General features: G+C 36.6%; 1 protein-coding gene across 1 annotated transcript in view; it reads right to left on the reverse strand.

The window, feature by feature from the left end:
- The window catches only part of LOC141428853 (guanylate cyclase 32E-like), a 239,106-nt gene that overhangs the window by 146,283 nt on the left and 67,203 nt on the right, over positions 1 to 25,620 (reverse strand). The window contains exon 3 of the mRNA XM_074088889.1: positions 1,320 to 1,465. Coding sequence (XP_073944990.1) covers positions 1,320 to 1,465 — 146 coding nt within the window. The remainder of the gene's footprint in view (positions 1 to 1,319; positions 1,466 to 25,620) is intronic.

Below are 25,620 nucleotides of genomic sequence, written 5' to 3' on the forward strand. Positions count from 1 at the left end.
CGCCACTTCAACTTTAACGCGTAGTTTAGAGCGTCTGTTACTTTTGTTCTTTTACGTGTATTGGAGTGCGGTATTTTTTGTATTTTTTTCGTGTTTCTGATTCTCCTTTCCATACTCCGTTGACAGGTTCTGATTTTGTTTTTGATTCGTAGAGTGAACTTCCATGTCTGACATGCGTAGGTAAGAGATGGGAGCAGACAGGTATCCAATATCTTTTTAATAATAGACATGCGCCTTGTACTTTTAAGTACCTCTTTCATACTCCAAAATTTTCTCCATGTGCTTGTGATTCTTCTTTCCACTTCGTGTTCATTATTTTGTTTTGAGAATGAAATTTGTTTGCCGAGGTATATATAACTGTCAACATAATTATTCTAATGGCTCTTAGTTAAGATATATGGGAAATTTTATGCTGTTAGCTTTATTCGAAAAATCGAAGTTCGAGTCGCTCCATCCCTCTGATACTTATACTATTCCATACGAGAGTGAGAGGGACGGTACGATACAAACATCGATTTTCGAATTTCGGGTTAGGCCCTCTGGTAGGATATAGCAGGCTTAACTTTAACTAACTGAATTCGGTACCGCGTCTTACTCACGTATCCCAAATCACCCTGATTTTAAGTAATATAACTGATATTGAATGAAAGTTAATCCAGATCACTCACGTCTTAAATCGAGTTTAACTTGACATGGTCCGGGCTAATTCGTAGCCCTTCCTACTTCTTTTCATCTTAGGAATGGCTACGAATTAGCCCGAAACATTTTGAGCTAAGCTCGATTTATGACGTGAGATATCCGGATTAACTTTGATTTAATATTAGTGAGTCTCACAATAGTTTTATTGCTTAAAATATTCCACGGCTTTCTCTGACAGCTTTTTGAGGTCATCCATGTGTCTATCGAACTTAGTGATCGGATCTAGATTTAAGTTTTAATTTTTAGTTTTCATTTGTATTTCTTACACAGTTTTGCAGTGACACGTACGACAAATAATGATAATAGTAGTTTTATGTTCAAAAGTAACATACAACCAGACTAATTTCGCAAACTCTAAAACAATAAATTTTTCAGGATGTATTTCAGGGCCATCATGGTCTTTAGGTTAGGTTGCTCCGGGAGTCCCACATACCCGTCCCGGTCCCCCAGCCGGGCGGAATGCGTAACTGCATTCTCTCCCCAAAAAAAGGTTAGTTTTATAAAAATCCTGAAATATTTACAGTTTCAGAAATATTAAACAGTTGCGAAATGAATCAGGTTGCCAAACGTTTGTTGCGAAACATTAGTGAACCGCCCTTAATAGGCTTTGGTGTACGTACCTCAAAGACAAGCTGTCCTTTTCCATCGGCATGGGCGGGCGCGAGCGTCCGATGTCGGCTGCGACGAAGCGCACGCGCAGGCCCGGCAGCAGGCTCGGCTCGCGGTTTACCGCCGCCACGGCCAACGGCAGGGCGCCGAGGATCGTCTGGAACATTAGGACATGTTAGTTCTATGTCTAAGGAGCGTCTAATGGTAGATATAATCCCTCTTCTCACTTATATTATCAAATGCGAAAGTTTATTTGTTTGTTTGTTTATTACTTCATCTCGTCTTAAACACTGAACTGATTTAGATGAAATTCGGTATGCCGATAGTTTGAGTCCCGGAAAAGGACATAGGATAGTTTTTCACCCGGAAAATTGCATAGTTTTTTTTTATTATTTATTTAATAAAGCCATAAATTGTATGTATAAGGTACATGCTGATGTTATGCAATACAGGTAGAATCAATACAATTTTACCCAGTGGGTGTAGCTAGATACATTTCACTTAATAACTAACAGTTCAAATTATAATATTCATTTAAGCTATAGGGACATAACTCGATAACAAACTTTTTCAGAGCTGGCAAAATTTTTGTGTTTTTGAGTGACTTAATTTCTACAGGCAATGTGTTATACACTTTTGCAGCCACGTAAGTAGCGCTGCGCTGGTAGATGGTTGTCGTAGCAATAGGGGCCCGGACATCGTAAGCAAACCTCAAATTAAGTCTGATGCTATTAAAATTGTTTTTTGGAGGAAATTTATTTGCATTCCGAAAGACTAGTTTGCAGAGCTCTATAATATACAGTGCTGGAAGAGTGGGCAAACCTAATTTTTTAAAAGATGCTCTGCATGACTCTCGGTTTGACTGGATGCCATTTAAAATACGCACACATCTCTTTTGTAATTTAAACAGCCGATGGACTTCAGTATAACTGCCCCATACCGCCAATCCATAGTTCCCGCGGGATGACGATAAACGAATTTTGCGCGGACGGAGTCGTGGGTATTAACGGTAACCCTTATCCTTATCAAAAGTCAAAATATCTTTATTCAATTTAGGCTATAACAAGCACTTATGAATGTCAAAAAAAATCTACTACCGAGAAAAATTCGGCAAGAAACTCAACGAGGTATATTTTTTTCACACCTCTCCTTCAGAAAAGTAACTTTTCCTCCCTGACGAGAGGGAGCAAAGTGCAACTTTTCTGTTCAAGGCGTTTCTAAGTGTTTTACTGCAAATGCTATTTTTTGAAGTTGATAATTGTAAAGCCACGCCATTTTCTTATGCTGGTTGTTCTTTAATAATGTTTAGTTTTTTTATTTTCAAGTTCCTTAATGCTCGGTGTGAAAAGTTGTATGAGCCACTCGGGAGCAAAATTATTTTAATCTTGGGCGTTAACACTTGAATCCCTCATTACGCTCAGGATACTAAAGTAGCAGTAGTGCGAGATCCTTCGCTACATTCTGGATTCAATGTACGCCCTCGCCGTATAAATACACCATTTTGCTCCCTTGTGACACAAATAACTATTTCCAAAATCTTGTCCTTATTCCTTATAATATTATAAGTGCGAAAGTTTGTAAGTCTGTTTGTTTATTTGTTACTTCATCACGTCTAAACCGCTGAACTGATTTAGATGAAATTCGGTATACAGATAGTTTTGAGTCCCGGGGAAGGATGTAGGTTACTTTTTATCCCGGAAAATTGAATAGTTCCAATCCAACTATTCAATGGAAACTTAGTTCCTACCCACGTGATGGCAATAAAGAATTCTACGCAGACGAAGTCACGGGCGAGAGGCTAGTCTTTGCTAAAACAGGGTGATTCAGGAGACGTGAGCAGGACCAACCCTACGGATACAGTTAACTAAGGCTACTTACTATATCGTACAGTCGAACTCAAAGATATCTTTACTCTTTACTACCTTGTAAGTGATAACTCGCCTTCGTGTTTGAACTTTTGTACAAAATTGTACAGAAGAAAGAGTAAAGATATTTTTGACCTCGACTGTACAAGTATTAGTGAAATTAACTTTTTTTTTAAACAAAAAGTATTCAATTAATTACTATAAGCACATGCGTGGTCACTGAAATTAAGTGTGGGGGTTTTGTGAGCAATTTGTGTTTATAAATATACACTTTAAGAAACGGCAAGACACGTCAGAGTTAACAAAATATTATCACGTAAAATTGTATAACTGTCATTATTAAGAAACTAACGTATTTAATAATCTATAAAAAAAAACACAAAATATATATTGTTACAATATTGTACTCCATGCCAAATTTCAATCCTCTGGCATATAAAGTTACCACGCAATTGCGATTTTAAATTTATAGAAACTTTAAAACGCTCTCCTGTAAAATTTGGTTTTTGTAGATACACACTTTTTCGTAGGGTGTGTCGAAGTATGGTTCTATAATAATAATAATAATAATAATAATTCGTTTATTCGTTCAACATAGGTTGGTACAAAAGATCTTAAAGCTACTTGAAGTATCACTATGTTGCGCCGTTAGGCATACAAACAGGTCGTGATACATTCACACGCATCACATAATTAATTCTCATACGATAGCAATCTGTTAGAAATTCATTTATGGAATAATAAGCTTTTGTTACTAAAAAATTACATAAAGTTTTGCGTAGTTTCTACGTTTTGCTCACCTTGTAATTTTGATCATTGTATTGTATTGTATTGTTTTTTACGAAGTTAGGTGTAACTTGAGCCATTTTGCACAATTCTCTGATCAAAGCAGAAAGTTCTAAGTGCATGATTACGATTTATATGTTCAAAGCAAAATGGTTTAAGTTTATGTACCTTCTTAAATAGGTCAAGGATAAATGCTGTGCCTCCTGTGATCAGTAATGTAAGTCGACTTGTACCCTTTTGTGTGTTTTTATTTCGAAATAATCAGAAAAAAATAACGAATTTTTGGGTCTATCTCACGTACCTTTAGGTGCTATAGTTTCGGAGATAATTTTGTGAAAAGTGATACAACTAGCAGAAAAGAATCGTGCACATTGATATATATCAATTTGTAACCCCTTTATGTAATTGCTCTAAAGCTTATTTTCATGCTTTGTGGTATAAGTGAAATTGAATTTATTTTCACATTTTATTTTTCGGTATTTTTTTCGGAAATATTGATATATCTACAGTTATACCACTTTTGACCAACTTTTCTAAAACCAGACCAGGGTACAACTCAACATGTACTACTACCAATGCCAAAATTTTTTTTGTGATTAGTGATACATGTCGTCATGAATCACTTTTCACAAACACATTTTTAAGTGTAAAGGTATACAAATTGAATTATATCTAAAAGTCAAACTATTCCCGTAAAATATTTATGCTATAACAGTTGTGTTAAGTGATACAAGTGCGAGCATAAAGTGTGGTGGGTGTGCGCGGGGGTGCGGTGACGCGGGATCGGGGGTGCGCCGAACCTGCTCGCCTCAGTGTCGCTGCAAACTGATATAAGTTACTTTACTTTTGCAAATGCAAACTAATATAAGTTAGATAAATTTTATATGTAACGGGGTACAAAGTCAAAAAAACAATTTTTCAGGTTTTATGTTTTACTTTACTTTAAGGAACATTGAGCTGGGAACATATTACGCTGAGTGTGAGTGAGTGAGTGAGTGAGTGGGTGCGTTTTACAAGTTCATGTACATCATATCAGTTTACACCAAGAGATATTACAGGCGCTCCAGGGGTGCACCATGGTATAACTGAACTTGTATCATCGAACACATATTATTTACTCATATTAGACATTTCAATGGGTACAACTCACAGGTTTTTCGCGATTTTCTTCGAACTAACAATATTTACCGAAAAGCACTAAATGAACGTTTATAGAATATATTTTTATGTATAAAAAAAGTACTTTGGTAAATGCTAGCCCCCTTGGCTCACAAACCAGAATTTTTTAAATCTTGTTTTCGCTCTCCTGTACAATGTCGATTTTGCACTTGTATCCCTTATCACAGGAGGCACAGAATGATTTAAATCACTTACTAAGTAGAAACTGTTTATGGCTAAATGATTTAAAACGCCCGCCTAGTTATAAACTGTTTAAGTATAGATAAATGAGTTAACCGCTCACCTAGTTGTAAACTGTTCAAGTTAAAATGACTCAAATTAAAATAGAATTAATAATAAATTATTTTAATCTCAAATGCCTATCCATGTTGATTTGTGTTCATTTACATGTAATTTAAACGCCATTTTTTATTGCTAGGTGAAAGAATAAACCGATTTTAGTACGATATTTGGTATAAATAATAAACTAATATAAAGGAATCGAGAGACAAAAAGACTAAAAAAGCTATAGGAAAATTAGCAGAAATCTAATTGTTTCATATACTAGTTCAGGTAAGATTGATTCAAGTGAGAAAAATATTGTTGAAATATTCAAGGTAAAATTATTTAAGTTACATGCATTAAAAATTCTGGTTAAAGCAAATGAATTAACATCCTATGTTTAATTTTATATGATCAAGTAAAAACAATTCAAATGTCGATGCCATTTGTTTTCATCCGAGGATAAATGGCTTAAGTTAAAAACAGCAACAAAAAAAACTTTTTTTGTGGCTCTATATACATGCTCTGAAAAAAAAAACACCAAATTCGCTACACTTGAATCCCCATAAACCGGAATGATACCTCAATTTTCGATGGAGCCAAGCGCCAAGAAAGTGCTCAGATTTACCCCAAACGACGCGGGAAAATTCACTGATTCCAATGATGTATATAACTCAATATCGCCCAAAATAGCGCTTGAATCAATTAGCCTTTTAATCGTGTTTCTGTTAATACACGAATCATTCATTCATTCCTTCACCTAATTCATTAACTTAATTAGGTTAATAATCCGCCCACATCATTCTCGGCTCAAACGTACCTATTAGGTATACTGGCAACTTTACCCCGTTGAATGGTGACGAGATGAAGAAACTTATCACCAATATTTATCCGGAGTGAGAGTCGCGTCACCTCTCCAAAAATTAACCTCAGATCAGAACCCCAACAACCAGTATAATAAAAATATAATTCTCTACTTAAAATGTGTCGCCTGCCTGCTGATTTTACACGAAAATTAATGAGTCTGTGTAACGACTAAACGCACTAACTGATGGAATATGCCGAATAATCACGTACTCGACGATTAATCTAACTCAGTAGTTAATCTAATTTTACAGTTAATGGAACCGCCGCCAGGTGACCAATCTGACCGAGGTCAACAAACTAGGGTGCGAATTTACCAACTATAAAACGAAGGGCACGACTGGGCAAAGATATTTAGGGCAAATGCGTAACAAATTGTCGGAGCAAAAGTTACGCGATTTCCTAGAACGATTGCTATGTAAGTTATTTTTGTAAGTTAGATATTTTTCATTCACGTAAGTTCTCGTGTTCCGAATACCGTGGAATAAAATATTTATTAATGGATGAATGAATGACTTATATTATTATATTTACATAGCCTGTCTAAAAAAGAAAGGTATACCTAGTGACTTTATTGTTGAGGTGATTCCAAAAACCGGCCAAGAGCGTGTCGGACACGCCCAAAATAGGGTTCGGTAGCCATTACGAAAAAATTAAGTAATATTTTTCTAAGGATTTCATATTTTATACGGAATCTTCGAAACGAAATTTCGGACGTGTCCGACAAGCTCTTGGGTGTTTTTTTTTATTATAAATGTATGGAAGTTTGTTACTTTGTCATTGTCAAGCAAAGACTACTGAATGCATTGTATTGAAACTGCAATTATATATTTTTTTGTGAATTCCCACGGGAATTTTTGTTTGTTAGGTACTCCTTCACACAAAAACAGCTGGATATTTTTGCATGAAATTAGGCAAGGACATTTGGAGTAACATATAGGCTACTGTTTATCTCTATATTCTCACAGGATCGGGATGAAATCTCAAATTAAATTTTTGGACTTTAGTAAATTTTAATTCAACCGCTTGATCTAATTACGCGTGCGAAACCGAGGGTAAATACTATTTATTTATAAATATTAATTATCAACTGTTTTATCAACTGACCCACAGTAGTTATCTATTCGTCTAACAGAGTAGTAAATTGCGAAAATTTAGGCAAAAGTGGGAGGAATTTTTTTTTCATCACACTTGCTCGTATCAGTGTCGTAACATGCAGGCTACCTTGGTTGCAACCCCCCAAATAAAACCCTCGACCTTAATGTGCTTGTCATGAAACCCGTGGTCGGTAAATGAGTCATTGCGCGTACACATTGTCTTGTCATGAAGCCCAAGGACGGTAAATGAGTCAGTGCCCGTACTGATGGTGCTGCGCGCGCTGCTGCTGCAGGACTACATGGACCACCACATGCACACTCACGTTGCGGCGCATTCCGAGGGAGGTTGAAGGCGACGCTGCCAAGAGCACAGCCTAAGGTATCGCCAATATTTGGAACAATTATATTTTTTCTTTTACAAATATAAAATTTTACTTGCAAATGTGATGAAAAACACTGTATGTCGCACGGGCGGTACTAGAATTACGAACATCGACTCATTAAAGCCCTCAGTCTTCGACTTCGGGCTTCTAATAGACTCTCGTTCGTAATTCCTTATTTACCGCCCTTAAGACACAATGCACTATGAAATTGCCGGTCCTTATCTATTTTTTTTATTATTTGTCATAGTTTTGGTAACGCGGCATGTGCGTAACGAATTGGATTTTCGTCATTCGTTTTCGTAAGTCGTTAGGTATCCCAGTAATATTATAAATGCGAAAGTTTGTAAGTCTGTTTATGTTTCTTTGTTTGTTACTTCATCACGTCTAAACCATCGAACCGTTTTAGATAAAATTCGGTATACAGATAGTTTGAGTCCCGGAGAAGGACATGGGATTGATTGATTGATTTTATCCCGGAAAATTGTATGCAACTACTGGGACAGCGTCGAGTAGGCCTATGCGGTATTGGGCTTGATGGCAATACCGGTATTATTCCGGTATTCAAATTTTGAAAACCGGTATCCCGGTATTTCGGTATTTTTTCGGTATTTTCCGTATTTTCCCTTTATTTTTCTTTCTTTCTGTATAAGTCTGTTGTTTTGTTGAAATATAGCCAATATACATGAAAAGCAAGATTTAATAAACTTCCCTTTTAATGAGCAAGTATTAAAATAAAAAACTTAAGTTGTTAATTATTAACTAATACTTATATAATATGGAATTGGATTCTCTAATTCTTCGGTGAAAATTGTTTCGCCGATTATTAGTTCCCAACCAAATTTTCGCATAATTTCTTTCGCTTGTACGAGGCTCATTAAATATCCAGTTCAAGCTTGAAAGAATTACTGATGAAATCTACGCTCCGCCCGGAACCAGCTCAGCTCCAAAACCCCGAGAGCTTTCAGCTCAAACTTCAAAACCGTTTCGAATGCCTAGGTAGGTAGGGACGTGGACGATTACAACGACGAGTTTGTGGAAGCTGTCCATACGATCGGATCTAACTTCTTCCAAACCCGCCGTACTAGAACCAATAAGCTCTCGCGCTCTGGCCTTAGGCTCATGAAGGTGAGGCGTGAGATGCTGCTACAGTCCTCTGGTGACGCTTAATTGTCGCTATCAGCAGTTCAATAGGGAGATCTCAAAATCTCTGAAGCGCGATGTACACCGATTTAATACTAATAAATAGCATTGAAGAGACTATTGAGCGTATCAGAGGCTCTAAGGTGTTTACCAGGGATCTGTCTGTAAGTCAAAGCCGGTTAATGAAGTTGAAGACCGACGATGGCAGAATCATTTCATCCAAACCTGAGCTGTTGGGGGAAAACGAGAGGTTTTATGGATAGCGACACGACAACCCGAACACCCGTCGAAAATCTAGCTAAAGACCCGAGGCCTAGAGAGAGGTAGAGGGCGAGGGGGTGTCGGGTTAATACCCGACACTATCACGAAGACATCCCAGACGTCAGCCTGTACGAGATTAGTATGGCCCTCAAATAGCTTAAGAATGACAAAGCCCCGGGTGACGATGAAATTACAGCCGAACTCTTGAAGGCGGGTGGTAAACCAGTCCTTAAGGACCTTAAGACGCCGTTTAGTTCCGTCCTCCACCAAGGGGGAACACCGAAAGCATGGAACAGAAGACAGTGGTGGTGCTCATCTTCAAAAAGGTGAAGAATTATAGACCCATCTCACTTCTGAGCCATGTTTACAAGCTGTTTTCCAGGGTCATCACAAATCGTCTCGCAAGCAGGTTTGACGATTTCCAGCCTCCCGAACAAGCCGGCTTCCGAAAACCTATAGTACCGTAGACCACATGTACGTTGCGGCAGGTTATACAGAAGACCGAAGGGTATAACTTCCCCCTTTGCCTTGCATTTGTGGACTACGAGAAAGCCTTCGATTCGATCGAGACTTGGGCTGTGCTGCAGGCTCTCCAGCGGTGCAGTTGACTACCGGTATATCGAAGTGTTGAAGTGTCTAGTGTATGTACAAAAACGCCACTATGTCCGTCCGATTACATGTCCAGAGCACGAAGTCTATTCCTCTGCAGCGGGGAGTCAGACAAGGAGATGAGATCGCTCCGAAACTGTTCACCGCTGCATTGGAGGATGCTTTTAAGGTTCTGGACTGGAAAGGACGAGGCATCAACATTAATGGCGGGTACTTCACTCGCCTTCGATTCGCCGACGATATTGTAGTCATGGCTGAGACCATGGAAGACTTCAGTGCTATGCTCGCCGACCTCAGCAGTTTCCGACCGAGTTGGCCTAAAAATGAACATGGGCAAGACGAAAGTCATGTCTAACTAATGTCCATGTTGTCCCAACTCCCGCAATAGTCGGGGGCTCTGCGCTCGAAGTTGTTGACGACTATGTATACCTGGGACAAACGGTCCAGTTAGGTAGGTCCAACTTCGAGAAAGCTTACACTACAAATAAGCAAACCAAACTTGTGCGCGGTAAATTTGAAATTTGAAAGTAGATTAAGAATTAAGAGGTAAGTAACTTCAAAAGCCTTAAGTCTGAAGAAAAAAGTTATTAAAAGTGCTTTCTTGTTTGAAATTAAAGTCGACTATTACTATTTTAAACACAAGTCAAAATACCGAAAAACCGGTTTTGTAGATATTTAATACCGGTATTAAAAGAGGGGAAAAAATGACCGGTATCCCGGTTTTCGGTAATACCGAATACCGGTATCCATGCCCTAGCGTCGAGCACACGGACGTTAACCTTACATTGTGTTTTTTAAGCTTACTTCGATCGTTCACTTGTTTGTTACTTATATAAATTAATTTTCTTCTTCGGCGGGCGGAAGGGCCTCGTAAGAGTATCAAAGTAATGGTGAGATGTAATTCTACTCTGAAAGCGGAGGTGTAAACTAAAATATATGGCTACGACTGAGACGCAAATCCTATTTATAAACCAAACGTGTCGTATTGGGAAACCTATGATTTATGCTGAAAGGGTACGGAGAAAAAACAACGTAGTAAAAATACGATCATGACCGAAACCTGTCATTGCGTAACCTACATCCCACTAATATCCTACTAATATTATAAATGTGAAAGTTTGTGGGTGAGTGAGTATGTTTGTTACTTCTTCACGCTGAAACGGGTGGACGGATTTGGATGAAATTTGGCAAAAACTGAGTTTATAACCTGGATTAAAACATAGGATAGTTTTTATCCCGATATTCCCACAGGATAGGGATAAAATCTTTAAATAAAAACCTCTGGATTTTGAGTCCTGAAATTTGGTATGTAGGTAGCTGGTCATCTGGAATAACACATAGGCTACTTTTTATCCCGATATTCCCACGGGGTAGGGATAAAATCTCGAAATAACAATGGGTGTTTTAATTTAACGTCAATGAAAACTGCGATGTATGTAATTTTAGGGGATTCCCACGAGAATTTAATAAAATCGCGGAATTTCAATTCAACCGCTGTTTTTTTATGATTTAAGCGTATGAAGCCGCACGCAAACGCTAGTTCTAACTAAATGCGAAAGTTTTCAAGTCTGTTTGTTTATTTGTTTGTTACCTGTTCACGTTTAAACCGCTGAACTGATTTCGACGAAATTCCGTACACAGATAGTTTGAGTCCCGGGGAAGGACATAGTATAGTTTTATCCCGGAAAATTACACATTTTCCGCGGGATAGCGAATTCTCCGCGGACGGCGTCGCGGGCAACAGCTAGTACAGTCTATGTTTATGACCACTTTGTGTGGCCCCCGCTAAGTTGAGTCCTCACGTACCATCATTTTTTACAAGCTTTTAATTAACTTGCAGTGTATGCATGTACTATCAGCCAAATATGTGGTCCACCACCCTAAAGTTAATAATCGTTTGCATGTCACAAAACAATAATGCCATGATAATGCCAATACACGTGTCTGTCAACTTGAAAGTTCGACTTTAGCGACATAATCATTTGATAGGAACTTGTTTAAAAATTGATAGACCACTTATTTGGCTGATGGTACAGTGGCTCAATGAAAAGGTTGACCAGTTTTCAAATAAATTCGTTTACACGTTTTAAGCACATGTTACCTTTTTGAATGACATTATGACGGAATACGTCATACTCGCGTCGATGAAGCAATTATACTGAGCAAGCAAAAACAGACAAACCTTTTCATTCCGCGACTGTACCTCTATGTATGTGCGGGTCAAATCTTGCAAGTTCATTTTGACCCACTTACAGTGGTCGGATTGACTTGAAATTTAGCATACTTAGTCAATCTGGCGACAATACAATAATCGGTAGTGTCACCTAGGTGGTTCAGTCAGGATCGTCTCCGCAGGACGGAACTCCTCAACGGTTAATGGAATCGACTTGAAATTTGGCGTGGAAATGTAGTTTGGATGACAATGCAAGTACGTACAGTCAACAAAAAGTACTGTCAGCAAAAAAGCTTGTATTAAAAATTATTTTTTGTCAAAAACTGTTAAACCAACTGACAGCACTTAATAATGCTATCTATAACTTTTTCAGGTAAATCAAATAACAGCTCGACTAAAAATTTTCTAGATGAGATCGCTTTTAAATTTTGTATTGTTATCATTCAATGCCATATTATGTTTTATGTACAGCCAAGGAAATTAATTCACGTCCCAGGGTGGAACCTTTGTGCTACTAATGTCATATTGACATTCCATACTATCTGCTAAAGAAATAATGACGTAATTTATTACGAAAAGGTTCGACCCTGGACCGTGATTTATTTTCCTCATTTTTCGCTGTTTCATAATTAATTATCAAACATGAATTTATTTACTCTTTTGGTAATCGAGTATCTTTTCTTCTTTCGTAGTTAATTACGAAATAAACTCAATTTTCTTTGTTCGTAGAGATCATTTAATCTAATAATTCGGCAAAGTAAGTAAAATACCTTTCAAAAGGTATTAATGTTTGTAAGCCTAAAGCCGATGACAAATTTCTTGGAAAAACGGAAAAATCACCTATATTAATTACAAAACAACGTAATAAACGTCACAAAAGAGTTTTTGTTGCGAATCCCGTAAAAAATACATTTAGATCGAGATGAAAGGTATATTTTATAGACACGCGGTAGCGTGTCATGCCAAAGTCAAGCTAAGAGAACTGGCGAGCAGCACCATGTGTAATTTTAACCCGAACAATTTGAAGCCACTTTTGATCTCCTCATAACTCAAAAACCATTTCACGTAATCATGTCAAATTTGGCTCATTTATTGAGACTTGTGAGATACACATGTGCTCTAAATTTCATAAACACACCTTAAACGGTTATTTAGATATTAACATCCAAAAATCGTCATTTTTATTGCTGACTCACCTATAGATCAAAACTCTAACCCAGTTCCAGATTACCTAGAAAGTTCAAATTTGGCATTCAGATAGGTAGTTGGGTGAATAAATCAGAAACTAGTAATTTTTTTATCATTTTATTATAGTTATTAAATTAAATTATTTTTGTACAAAAAGTAATTATATCCCATCATAACATAAATGTGAAATGAGAGCCAAGTTCAATATTAAGATATATGCCTTGATTGTTTGACTTTGACGACAAAAGAAGTGAGATCTAAATGGGTGCCAAGTTCAATGGTCAGTCCTGAAATTTATTTATAACAATATAAAATATTTTATACGTACACAACACACAAACATCACGCCTGTATTCCCAAATGGGGTAGGCAGAACACACGAAACGTTACCGCTTCGGAGCCACTTTTAGCAATTTTAGGTTTTTAAATATTTTATAACGACTTAAAATATCATTTCTTGTTATAAATTTGGATGAATGAAGCCTAAGGTCAGACTTGGCTAGTTTTCAAATACAATATTATATTATAGCCTTAGCAAGTTCTAAAGCTGTAAGTTCTTATTTTATTCCTCCGAAAATTTGGTTTGCTGGTAGAAACTAGCCATCGAACATAGAGCTCTTCCATGGCTGTTTTAGGTATTTACTTAATAATAATTCGTATATGAGAACTTCAATTAGTTATAATAACAAATTGTATTTTATGTTGTTATAAAATATTTTATATTGTTATAAATAAATTTCAGGACTGACCATTGAACTTGGCACGCATTTAGATCTCACTTCTTAGATCGTTAAAGTCAACTCAAGTCGTATATATCATAATATTGAACTTGGCTCTCCATTTCACATTTATGTTTTGATGGGATTTTAAGTAACTGCGTTCTACATAAATAACAATAACGTAATGTTGTTTGCAAACAAAGGTCAGTGAGACGTAAAAGACCGAGAAGAAAAGCTTGCAAAAAATTAAGGTTAAAATATTATTTATTTATTATCAGGCGTTACTTTGCGGAAGTCCATAATAAAATAGAACTAAAACGCAGTTACAGTTAGGATTATTAAAACACGCCTTGACAGTAAATAAATAAAAATTCAAGGTAGTTTTATGTGACGATTAAAGTTTATTAATTTTTTATGGGTAGTTTGTTTGAGAAAAATACAGTGGGTACTTGGGGAGTTACAGTGACAAATTAAAATGTTTTTACCACTTAAGCTCTGAAAGTAGGTTGTATTTAACTTGAAATCCGTGTTGTAAATTCGATTAACATCTTTAGGGATGTAAGTAAATTTAAAAATCGAATGGTGCTCCTTTGTATTCACGAACTGGTAAAAAAGGATATTGTAATGCGTAATACTTACCTCCGAACCTCCATGCTGGCATAATGCTGCTGGCCAGTGCTGGCTGAATGAGCCAAAAGAGTGCGAGACCATTAAAAAAAAGTCGGTTTGGCGCGATAAATTTTCTTCCGCTCTGTTACAGGGTTCAGTCACCTGCATTAATACCTGGCACAGCAGAGCGTGCAAAATATCTGAGAAGTCCTACCTAGATTATTTTGGAAATAAATTATTATTATTATATAAAGAGTCGTATCAGATATTTATACGTATGCGCGCTCTGTTCAGTCTGATATTGGTGTTGGCGACTGTACCTACTGGGCAACGGATAAACGTCGACCGGGTAGCCTACTAGGTAGTTAGAGAACCTGATTACGAAGCTTGAGGTTCCGAGTTCGACCCCTGGTCGGGTATCTACGTGAAAATTCGAATAATTGTGCGTGAGTTTTTTGGGAATCATGTATTAAGGTATTTGTTAAGTTCTCGAGTGTAGACCGCGGATCGGCAAGCGTAGCGTAGGACGTCCACCAACGAGATGGACGGATTACCTGGTTAAAGTCGCGGGTTCACGGTGGATGCAAGCCACTTCCAACCGAAGCAACTGGAGGTCTATGGGGGAGGCCTATGTCCAACAGTGGACGTCCTACGGCTGAGATGATGATGATGATGTATTTATATATACGAATGTATATCCGTTGCCCTCTACCCCTAGTAAAACTTTTGCTTAGTTTGGGACTAGATCAATTGATGTCAATTGTCCAATGTTATTTATTTCTTTATTTAGGTAGGTATTACATATTAGAGTACAAGCATTCGTATTTATCTTAAATAAATTTGCTTGCGAGACTAAACTACTAGCTTTATTATTTAGTTTGGTTGTCTATCCTCTAGGCTATATAGCCTGTTATGATTACGTTAGATAAGTATTATGTTATCCTTGTCGGTCACCTTTGTAAAGGTAAATGTAAACATTTTGTCTTTGCCAGACATAGACGTAACATAATTCTCAGCTACTTGTCACTAGTTTCTGTCTATGAATTGTGGTTATAAATAATTTCGCTCGTGTTTATTTCTACTTACATTATAAATGCGCGTTTGTGTGTGTGTGTGTGTGTGTGTGTGTGTGTGTGACGCATTAAGATGAAACTTGGTACGTAGATAGCTGGACGTCTGGAATAACATATAGGCTACTTTTTATCCCGATATTCCCACGAGATAGGGATAAAATCTTGAAAATGCTACCGCTTGGCTTAGAGTCTTGAAATTTTGGACAGTTGTTCTTAACACAACCTCAATGAAGACCACGATATAAACTTTGGGAATTCCCAGGAGAATTTTGTAAAATCCCGGAATTTCAATTGTAACTACCAGATCGAATAGTTTACGCGTGCGAAGCCGCGGGTAAACTCTAGTATAAGATAAGTACTTATGTTTATGCGTGTATGTATTAACAGTCTTCTTAGAAACTAAATGATTGATTCAGGCGTTACTTTTAAGGGGCTATCCGAGGTTTTCATCGATTTTTGACAAGTTTGGAATCGTATCTCCTACTTTTGCACTACAGATAGAATTATAAGTCAAACGCCTATCGGTCCTCCAATCTTATATCTCCATTTTTGGCTACCGGATTTTGGAAAAAATTAATACTTCAATTTGTATGATTTTTTTAAACATGGTCTGAAAAAACACCTATTTCGTATCTCTACTGACGTGAAAGATCTAACATATACGAAATCTACATATTTGGGTTCGTCTTTGACGTCTCTAAAAACTGGTCCAGGCTTTTCATTTGAAACTAATGAACACAAAAGTTATGGCCAGAAAACCAGTTTTTTGGCCTAAAATTGTTCAACTTTGATGCAAAATATCTCGAAAACAATGAACTTTGATGTATATATGTGATACTATATTGCTTTAAGCCGTTGTTGTTAATATAATAAGCTACAAAAAACATTAGAAAACTTAGTAATTTAGATCGAAGGTCATTGGGGCATGGGATCCCCTTAAGAGGGCTAAAGCTCGTTTCCTAAACAATCTGACTTCACAGGATAGAAGGCACAAAATTTGGCGTGATGGTTGTATAATGTTAATTTTATTTAATCGGACGGCATACATTTGAAATAGGCTCACATATGTATAAAGTTACAAAATACAAAAACAATAACGATACAACATGCTAAATATCAACATTCAGGGTGTTGGGCCATGCAAGGTTAGTGAAATCCACGTTGTAATTTTTGTGAAAACCCAAAGCAATTCCGGAATTTCAACAGTTAGACCTAAAGATTTAGGCATGCAAAGTCCCGGGTGAAGCAAAGTCCTTGGAGTTTTGTACTTTTTGGTGTATTTTTTGTAGTTATTTTTTTGTATATTTTTCTTTTATGTGTTACTTGTCATTATTGCTTTGTGTTGTGTGGTTGTGTTTTCAAGTCAAAATATTATATTTCAATTTTATCATATTATTTCTTTGTTTGCTTTTTATTACCTACAGTCCAAATACGTATGAATCTATTTATTAAAGCCAATAATACTCGTATTAGGTACTCTTTAAGCATACAGCGCACAAGTGGATCCTCAATTCCAATTGTCATAATGTCGCTATATCCTGAATGTTTCTGCTGTGATGCAGCATTCAATAACCGTGATCTTGTAAAGATCAAAGTAGCGAATATTACCTTAGAGAATATCTTTCTCAGTAAGAGAATGTTCCAGTAATAATAATAAGTACTCTCACTAATATATTACACATGGAATTGCAAGACTTTGTGCTTGATATAAAAGTAAATAGATGAAAGTATATCGTAAGACATTATTAAGAGAAGTCTCTTCGTTCCATTCTCCATACAAACGTAGTCCCGGTCTCATTTGAAAACTAGGCAACGGAAATAGATGAAATTTTGTAAGTATGGACTAGACGTAATTATTTATGCCTGTAGTTTTTAGATTTTCATATAAATGTGTAATATCAGAATTACAGGAGCTCAAAAGTCTACTACTAGGTACAGCACGACTAATAAAGCATTTTTACAAAAATCGAAAAAACCACAGGCATAGAAAATATAATGAATATCTTGATTGTAAAATATAATTGATTTCTGTGCTATATTTTTCGTATAATATGAGGACAATGAAACCCAAAATTCAACCGCCCAAATCTTGAAAAGCCTACAGCTTTCTCGATATAAATTACGGACGTCGTTGCGAGCGCTTATGTCACGAGCGATAAAGACAGCAATATCCCAAACGAATAAATACTTAACGCGACCGCGCGGCCGGCAGGGAAACATCTCGTAAGGCACCTCGTGCACTAAACGGCCACGATCACGGCCAACGGCCAGATTAATTAAAGAAACCATGTGAACGCGAACGTCGCGCACTAGGCCGCAACGGCCAACTGACCGCTTCTAGGCCATTTTACATTATTCCAGTAAAATCTTTCCAGTAGCATAACACTGCGGTACTCGATCAATCTCGTGCAAGTCGTTAGAATTGGCATTGATCACTTTTTATACAATGTGGTCTAATTCCAAAACCATTTCGAGGAATAGGATTATTATATCATTTTATAATATTTTAGTAAAAAAAAAATATTGATCGTGTGTATATTTGCAAAATAACGTTTGACCTTTGTTTGACTTCCATCGTAAATAAACGTTATGTAACTAAACCGTCTAATCCTAACACTGCCAAGTGACAGAAGACACTACACTCACACTTCGCACTTTCGATATGGTTTCACGGGATACCCGTAAAAGTAACAAAATTTGGAGTTGAAATAAAAAATACAAAAAGACTCCAAAAAACCAATCATAATTTGATTGCTTAGTAGCTACATCTCTTGTCTGGGTGAGCGGTTGGTTCCGAAAGAGTGTGACGTCTCTCGATGAGAGCGGAACATAGATGTCGCTAGTGCTGCTGCATAAGCACGGATTGCTGAGGACCTGGGTTCGATTCCCAGCGCTGGTCTCTTTTTCTGGTTTTTCTGTGCATCCATGTCTCAGTTTGTATTTTCGAGAAGACACTACGTTTTTTAAAATAATTGTGACGGGCAAAGATAAACGCAGTTTTAATGCCATGGCAACTATGGTTAGCTATAATTCCGCTAACTACTTGCAGGTGGTAGGACCTAGTGCAAGGTCCGCCCGGATTGCTACCACCATCTTGCTCGCTAATCCTGCCGTGAAGCAGCAGTGCTTGCACTGTTGTGTTTCGGCGTGGAGAGTAAGACAGCCGGTAAAATTACTGGCACTTGAGGTATCCCATCTCAGCCCTCTGAGGCAACGCATCTGTAAAACCCCTGGTGTTGCAGATGTTTATGGGCGGTGGTGATCTCTTACCATCAGGAGACCCACTTGCTCGTTTGCCATCCAGTCGAATAAAAAAAAAAACTTATAAATAGGATAAAAAATTTAAACCCAACTAAAACCAAAATTGGCAGGTGCATGCTCATGATAGGGAAGAGTGGCGAAAGAAAGGGGAGGCCTTTGCCCAGCAGTGGGACATATTACAGGCTACATTAAAAAAAAACTTCAAATAGGTGTCTTAAATTCGCCTAGTTTAAGAAAAAATAAAGAGTGTTTCTTTGAGACCAATGCCAATTGTGACTCCGCAATGTATCGCTACTGGGTATTTTACTGGAGTAATGTAAAAAGAGTCTTTTAATCTGGTCAGGTTCTCGATAAAAACAATTCTGTGTTATAGCCTTATTAGAACATTAAACAAACACTGACTTGTGTAAAAGCAATGAGTACCAAACTTGGCTTCATGATTCCACGCAGCGCTACGCCTTCAGTCAAAAAGATAAAGCTTCTTCGACAAACAATAGAATTCGTAATGACCCGAAAATCATCTATTTATTGTCATCCCATTCATTTATGTAGCCTGTCTGTGCCTGTTTGGAATTAGATGTAATAAAGGCGCATAATACCTACTGGATTACTGTATTCACGAATCTTTTGGGTTACGAAGGGTTATAAGAAATACTTAATGCTATTGTGTGTATTTCCAGAGTGTATAAATAATGATAGATAGGTATATTCAAAATTCAAATTCAAATTCTTTATTTCGGACAAACAGAGTATCCATAGTGTGTTAGTAATTAAACAAACAAAACAAAAGATATAACAACATTTAATAGAACAAGAAATTGTGAAAATTAATTACATGTAATTTTTTTCTACTCTCTCTCACTTAAAAATATGCGTAAATAAAGTCAAAAAGCCCTCCTCGAGTTGCCCCGGGCGCAAAAGTGCCCATCAATTTTATAGAAGTGTAACATTTAGCAACAGCCCCTTAGTATTTTACATCTGGTAAGTGCACTTACTTAGATTTATTTGAGAAGAAAACTTTGTACGTTTATTTAAAACAAACACGAGTATAATTTGTAAACTGAAAAATAATTTGCATAATCCCTACTATCCCTACTATCCCTACTAATATTATAAATGCGAAAGTAACTCTGTCTGTCTGTCTGTTACGCTTTCACGTCGAAACCACTGATTCGATTTTGATGAAATTTGGTATATAGGTATTTTGAACCCCAAGGATCAACATAGGATACCTTTTATTCCGGTAGAGGGCGCCACCGCGCGATAACCTAGATCCGCGCAGACAAAGTCGCGGGCATAAGCTAGTTACAACTAAAGTAACTACTTACTGTTACAAGTTCATGGCAGAAAATAATTAATCTATCTTCGTCTGTCTATCTATCTTCTATACATATTTTATAATAAAGCTGAAGAGGGTTGAAAGTCTGTGCATGGAAGATATCCGAAAAAAAGTTGGCTGGGCATACTTAGAATCGATAACAGAACACGTTCCTAGATTTTTAAAAATTTTGTCTGTTTGTCTGTTTGTCTGTTTATATGTTTGTCGTTTATTTGACAGCGAATCACGTGAGAACGGCTGAACGGATTTTGATGCAAACTTTACTAATCTGTCCAGAAAATCCCCGACCAGGTTACAGGCTATAAAAATACAACCCCCAAAAGGGGGGGTAGCCACTACACTCGATGAAGGAGGTGCAGATTTTTTTCAACGACTTCGAGTACCCTACTTAACTAACAGATGGCGCTGAAATTATACGTTGTGACATGAATATACGCTACTGAGGAAGGATTTCGCCAAATTAACTCTTAAGTTTAGAAGAGGGTGTACGGATATCAACAAATTAATTGAATAATTGATTTTTATTAATAATTTAAAAAAATTAAACGTCAATGAAGAGGCCTTTTTTTACCCAGCATTGGGTGGATGGGGGCTGATTGAAACAACAATAAATTAATTGCCACTCATTGCACAGTTCCATCTTTTGGTGAACCGAGTAAACATTAAGTAATCAAATAGGTAAACTAAAGATGAGTTTAGTTATGCAGTGATAAAATCAACACACTTACCAACACGCGTATTAATTGTATTTATTATTTAATATACTACGAAATAATAGAAAATTATTAATTTTCTCGGTGATGAATTATACCTAATCGTAACTATATCGCATTCATATTCATACGCATCGCCTCCTTTAAGCACTTAATAATGGCCCAGGGGTGGGTACTTTAAAAAAAAAACCTTTTTCTCTGTCATTCATGGAATCGGATAATGTGGGACCTACGAATAAACAATAAGTCAGGAAGCGTAACTCAGAACAAATTCCACACAAAAAGTGGCCATACATAGAACCAAAACGACTTATGATTCAAATACGAATCAAAACGGTATTTGACAACTCCTGATTTTGCCATATTTTAATATTATTATGAAAATATAGATATACAGATAGTGAATAGCGAAGAGAAATTTTAAATCTGTTGAAAATTGGATATATAGTGATTTTTTTAAAAATCTATATACCTGTCTTTTTCTCAAACGCTTTTCTCTATGCAGCAAGTATGGCGGTACTGGCGTGTGACGTCACATGCCAGTATGTCTTTCTCTGTCTAATCTTGCATTTCAAACCTTTATAACTTTGTTATTTGTAAAGGTAGCTTAAAAATTGATTTTCTATTCGATAAAAGGCATTGTGTACTTTTAATTTATAAAACATATACAAAATAGTCAAATACCGTATTTCGAGGTTGCAAATAGACGTGCTTGTTGATTGGTTAAAATTCAGAAAGAATGCAGGGATTGGTTGACTCGCGTGATGCAATGTCAGATGCACATATTACGATCACTTCTTACATCTAACGTTTCAATGACGTGTCATATACGTCATATATTGATAATGACAGCTTGTTTTTTTAAGCGACTTGAAGGAAAAGGAGGAGGTTATCAATTCGTTTGTATTTTTATGGTTGTTACCTTAGAACTCCATTATTTATGAACCGATTTGAAAAAAAAACGTTTGTATAGGAATACCTCTAATTAGGTCCCATAGCATGAAATCAGGATCTGATGATTGGATCCTAAGAAAATTGAGGGAACTCTTCAAATATTGTATGCTAATTTGGATATATTTAGTAATAACTCGTGCATTTGCTGTTGAACATCATCATTTGGTGAAGTGGAACTAATGATAAAGACAAGTGAAGACCACAGAGTTGACCACCGGAGTTAGGTACTCAATAACAAGTATTTCACGGGTTTAATTACAATTATTTTAACACAGTAGCTAAGCAAATAATGCTCCTTGTAATGCGTATGGTGGAATGGAACGGATGGTGAAACGACTTTTAAATAATGAACGTATCTGCATCGGAAAAAGCAATATTTCGTAAAAGGTGATGAGCAGTTGTCATTAAATGTTTGTATCTTATATTATTCACACTAAAAATCGTGAAAAAAATATAACAAAAATCAACGAAAAACTTTCACTAATCAGAAATCAGAAATCAGAAATATTTATTTGTATGAATACGGTTACACGGTCTAAAAATTCAAATATTGGTACATGCGCATTCAACCTACATGTAGGTGTACAAATAATGGTGTTTTATTTGAGTTTAGCTGTCAGAAAAATATAAAGACTGTTTGTACCTATTGTTTGGGCGCTACAGGAAAGAAGAATGTATGAAGAGGGGTGAGAAAACCGTCATTTACATTATGTGAGCCATAGACCACATACTTGATTTTGCATAATACTGACCATCTCCAACTGATAATGTATTTGAACATTTTTAAATATAAATCTATTTTTACGACTTACGATTTATTAGTGGAAAGTGATCCCTGGACATTTTAATTTTGCGTTGTTCCTGCACCACTTCATGACACACGTTGGCATGATAGTTTAGAGCTGTTCAGGATCAAAATCTACGCAGACGTAGTCGCGGGCAAAAGCTAGTCAATTTATAAACCTAATTCCATACATGTGAACTGAGTGCGTAAATTATGCGTGATAGACTTTTATTTTCTTTAAAAACCGTAAATAAACATTTATTCGTTTTTAATGAAAATAAAAGTCTATCACGCATAACATTTGCAATAGACACATTTACTTATACAGTTATTAAAAACAGTTCTAACAGACCACATTTTTAATTTTCATTCAATTTTCATGGAATAATCGAGAAAAACTAACATAACTGCGACGTTGCCAGCGCAGCGGGTATAAACGCTCTTAACCTCAAGTGTTTATTAATACGGGAGTTAAACTAATCAAACACTGTTTTAGACAGACAGGCAGCACAGTGATCCTATAAAGGGTTCCGTTTTAGCGAACTGAGATACGGACCCCTAAAAGGGTAAAGAAAAATTAAGAAAGTTTATGGTATAATCAAGGGCAGTAACTTACATTTTTTCCCTCCTTTCACCAAAACTACACCTGCGCGAAACCAGGGCACGTCGCTAATTATTATTATATAATAACTAGCTTGTGTCCCGCGACCGTAGAATTTCGAAATTTTAGGATTAGATAATTGTGCCGTTCGATAATTCATACTTTCGACAATACAATACAAAGACTCTTTATTGTACACCAGACATAGTAAGCGATACAGAAAACAGATACACAGAAAAAATATTACAAGGTGAGCAATAGGCGGCCATTCGACATTTTGAATTTCGTCCTAATAATCGTTCGACATTCCGATTTTCGATATTTTGATCGTCGAACTATCGATATTTCAATTTTCGAAATTCAAATACCTACGTGCCCGATAAAAGATACATAGGTACAGACAGCGACGTAAAGATAAAATATAAAACTCGAGCGATTTAAAAATAAAAACTCAGCCTGCAGTACCTAACCCTTGATGTCATTTAATTTAGTTAGAGCCGTGCGACGTTGCTTGTGTATTCGAAAGACAACAAATGGTGTTAGCTCCCATTTCATTAATGGCGACTAAGATCGACTACTACTTGGTAGAATCTTGGAAAAATACTGAAAGCGTAGCCTAGGCAATCGTTCGTTTACATTGTCAGCATTATTTATTGAATTCTCGTGATTATTTCTAATTAAAATCTTTTAAAATTAGAGGCAGCCGAAATTTTAAAAGAAATGCGTTTTATAGTATGCTTTGAAGTTGATTTCGTTTATTTAATTTGCGTATACTTAATTTTTATTTGTCATAATGTTTTTGTTTATGAAACAGTATTTTTATCAGATTTGTTATTGACAGGGAGCGAACTTTTGCGCGGATGACAAACTTTGTTATAATATATTAAATTTATAATTTTTTAGCTATTTTTCGGTTATAAGAGCTACTTTCATGCCAAATTGCAAACTTGTAGAAAAAACTTATATAAAGTTTTGATCACCGCACCCGCAATATCCCGCAAAACCCGCAACAACACCTTTCATCATAAGTGTATCTTATGATTGCGTTGACTTAGGTAGAAGCTTAATTTTTTTAGTGCTTCAACGAGAAGTAGACCTTGAGTATTTGAAAGAAAAAGAAAGAAAGCAAATACATAAAACATCACAATCATAGAACAAAATAAAAAATATGAGACATGAAAACGCTAAACAAAACTCCACTCAGCAGATAATCTAATATGAGTATTTATATACCTTTAAACGAGCAATTCTTGTATATATATATAAGTGAATATATAATCGGAATCTCGGAAACGGCTCCAATGATTTCGTTAAAATTTGGTATGTGGGGGTTTTCGAGGACGACAAATCGATCTAGATTGGCCTTATCTCTGAGAAAACGCTTATTATCGAGTTTTAACCCGAGCAAAGCTTGGTAGCCCAGGTAATAATAATAATTTCAGATTGATACCGCCACTCCACGCGTTCCACAAAAAGGATTTCGACGAACAGAGAGACGACAAAGTGATTTTATAAGAGTTCCGTTTTTGCCAAAACAAAAATATACAGTTAAATATATACAGTTAAAATATACAGTTGAGCAATAAATCAAATACAATACCAACGTCGTCACTCGTATACTCGTATGGCGTCGTAACCATTGAATCAAATCCCGATTCTTAAAAGTGCGTTCCTGAAGCCTCGCATAAGAGATTGATTGAGTACTTCCGCCTCGAAGAGCGAATGAATATTGTGTTTGTTACAGAGTTGTAGGAATTTAACACCTACGCCCATCCCTACCTCGACGTATGTGACGTGCACATCAACAATAACCGTCATTTTCTTTCAAACCTTTTCGAAGATTTTGGGTTGGATTGCTGAAAAATTGCATCAAAATAGGAATGTCGTGGTCACATTTTTTTATGAATGGGCTCGAGGCAAAGGCTAGACGTGCAATAAATACTGTGATCCATTGGTGATCCGTCAATATGATCCATACTATTCCATACTGATGGTTTCCAATCTTACATTTCTTACTTCATAGTTATTCATATTCGCCTACGAATAAATATTATTTATTCGTAGATATTCGCCAATATACGTTACGAGTACACGTTCAGTAAATACCACAATATGGTGATAAATCTCGCCTTTGTTCACTCCCTGTGTATTTGAATTTTAATTTGTATGTGCAATAAAGAGTTTACATACATACATACATAAATATCTGTAGACTACAATATTTCATAATCATCATCATCAGCCTATGTTCGTCCACTGTTGGACATAGGCCTCCCCCATGGCACGCCACTGAGCACGATCCTCGGCCATACTCTCATCCAGCTCTTGCCAGCCGCCCTACGAAGATCATCGCTCCACCGAGTCTGAGGACGTCCTACGCTACGTTTGCCGATCCGTGGTCTCCACTCAAGAGCTCGTCTACCCCAACGGTTATCGGTTCTTCGGGTTATATG

The sequence above is a fragment of the Choristoneura fumiferana genome, chromosome 6 (assembly GCF_025370935.1).
Source record: "Choristoneura fumiferana chromosome 6, NRCan_CFum_1, whole genome shotgun sequence".
NCBI lineage: Eukaryota > Metazoa > Arthropoda > Insecta > Lepidoptera > Tortricidae > Choristoneura > Choristoneura fumiferana.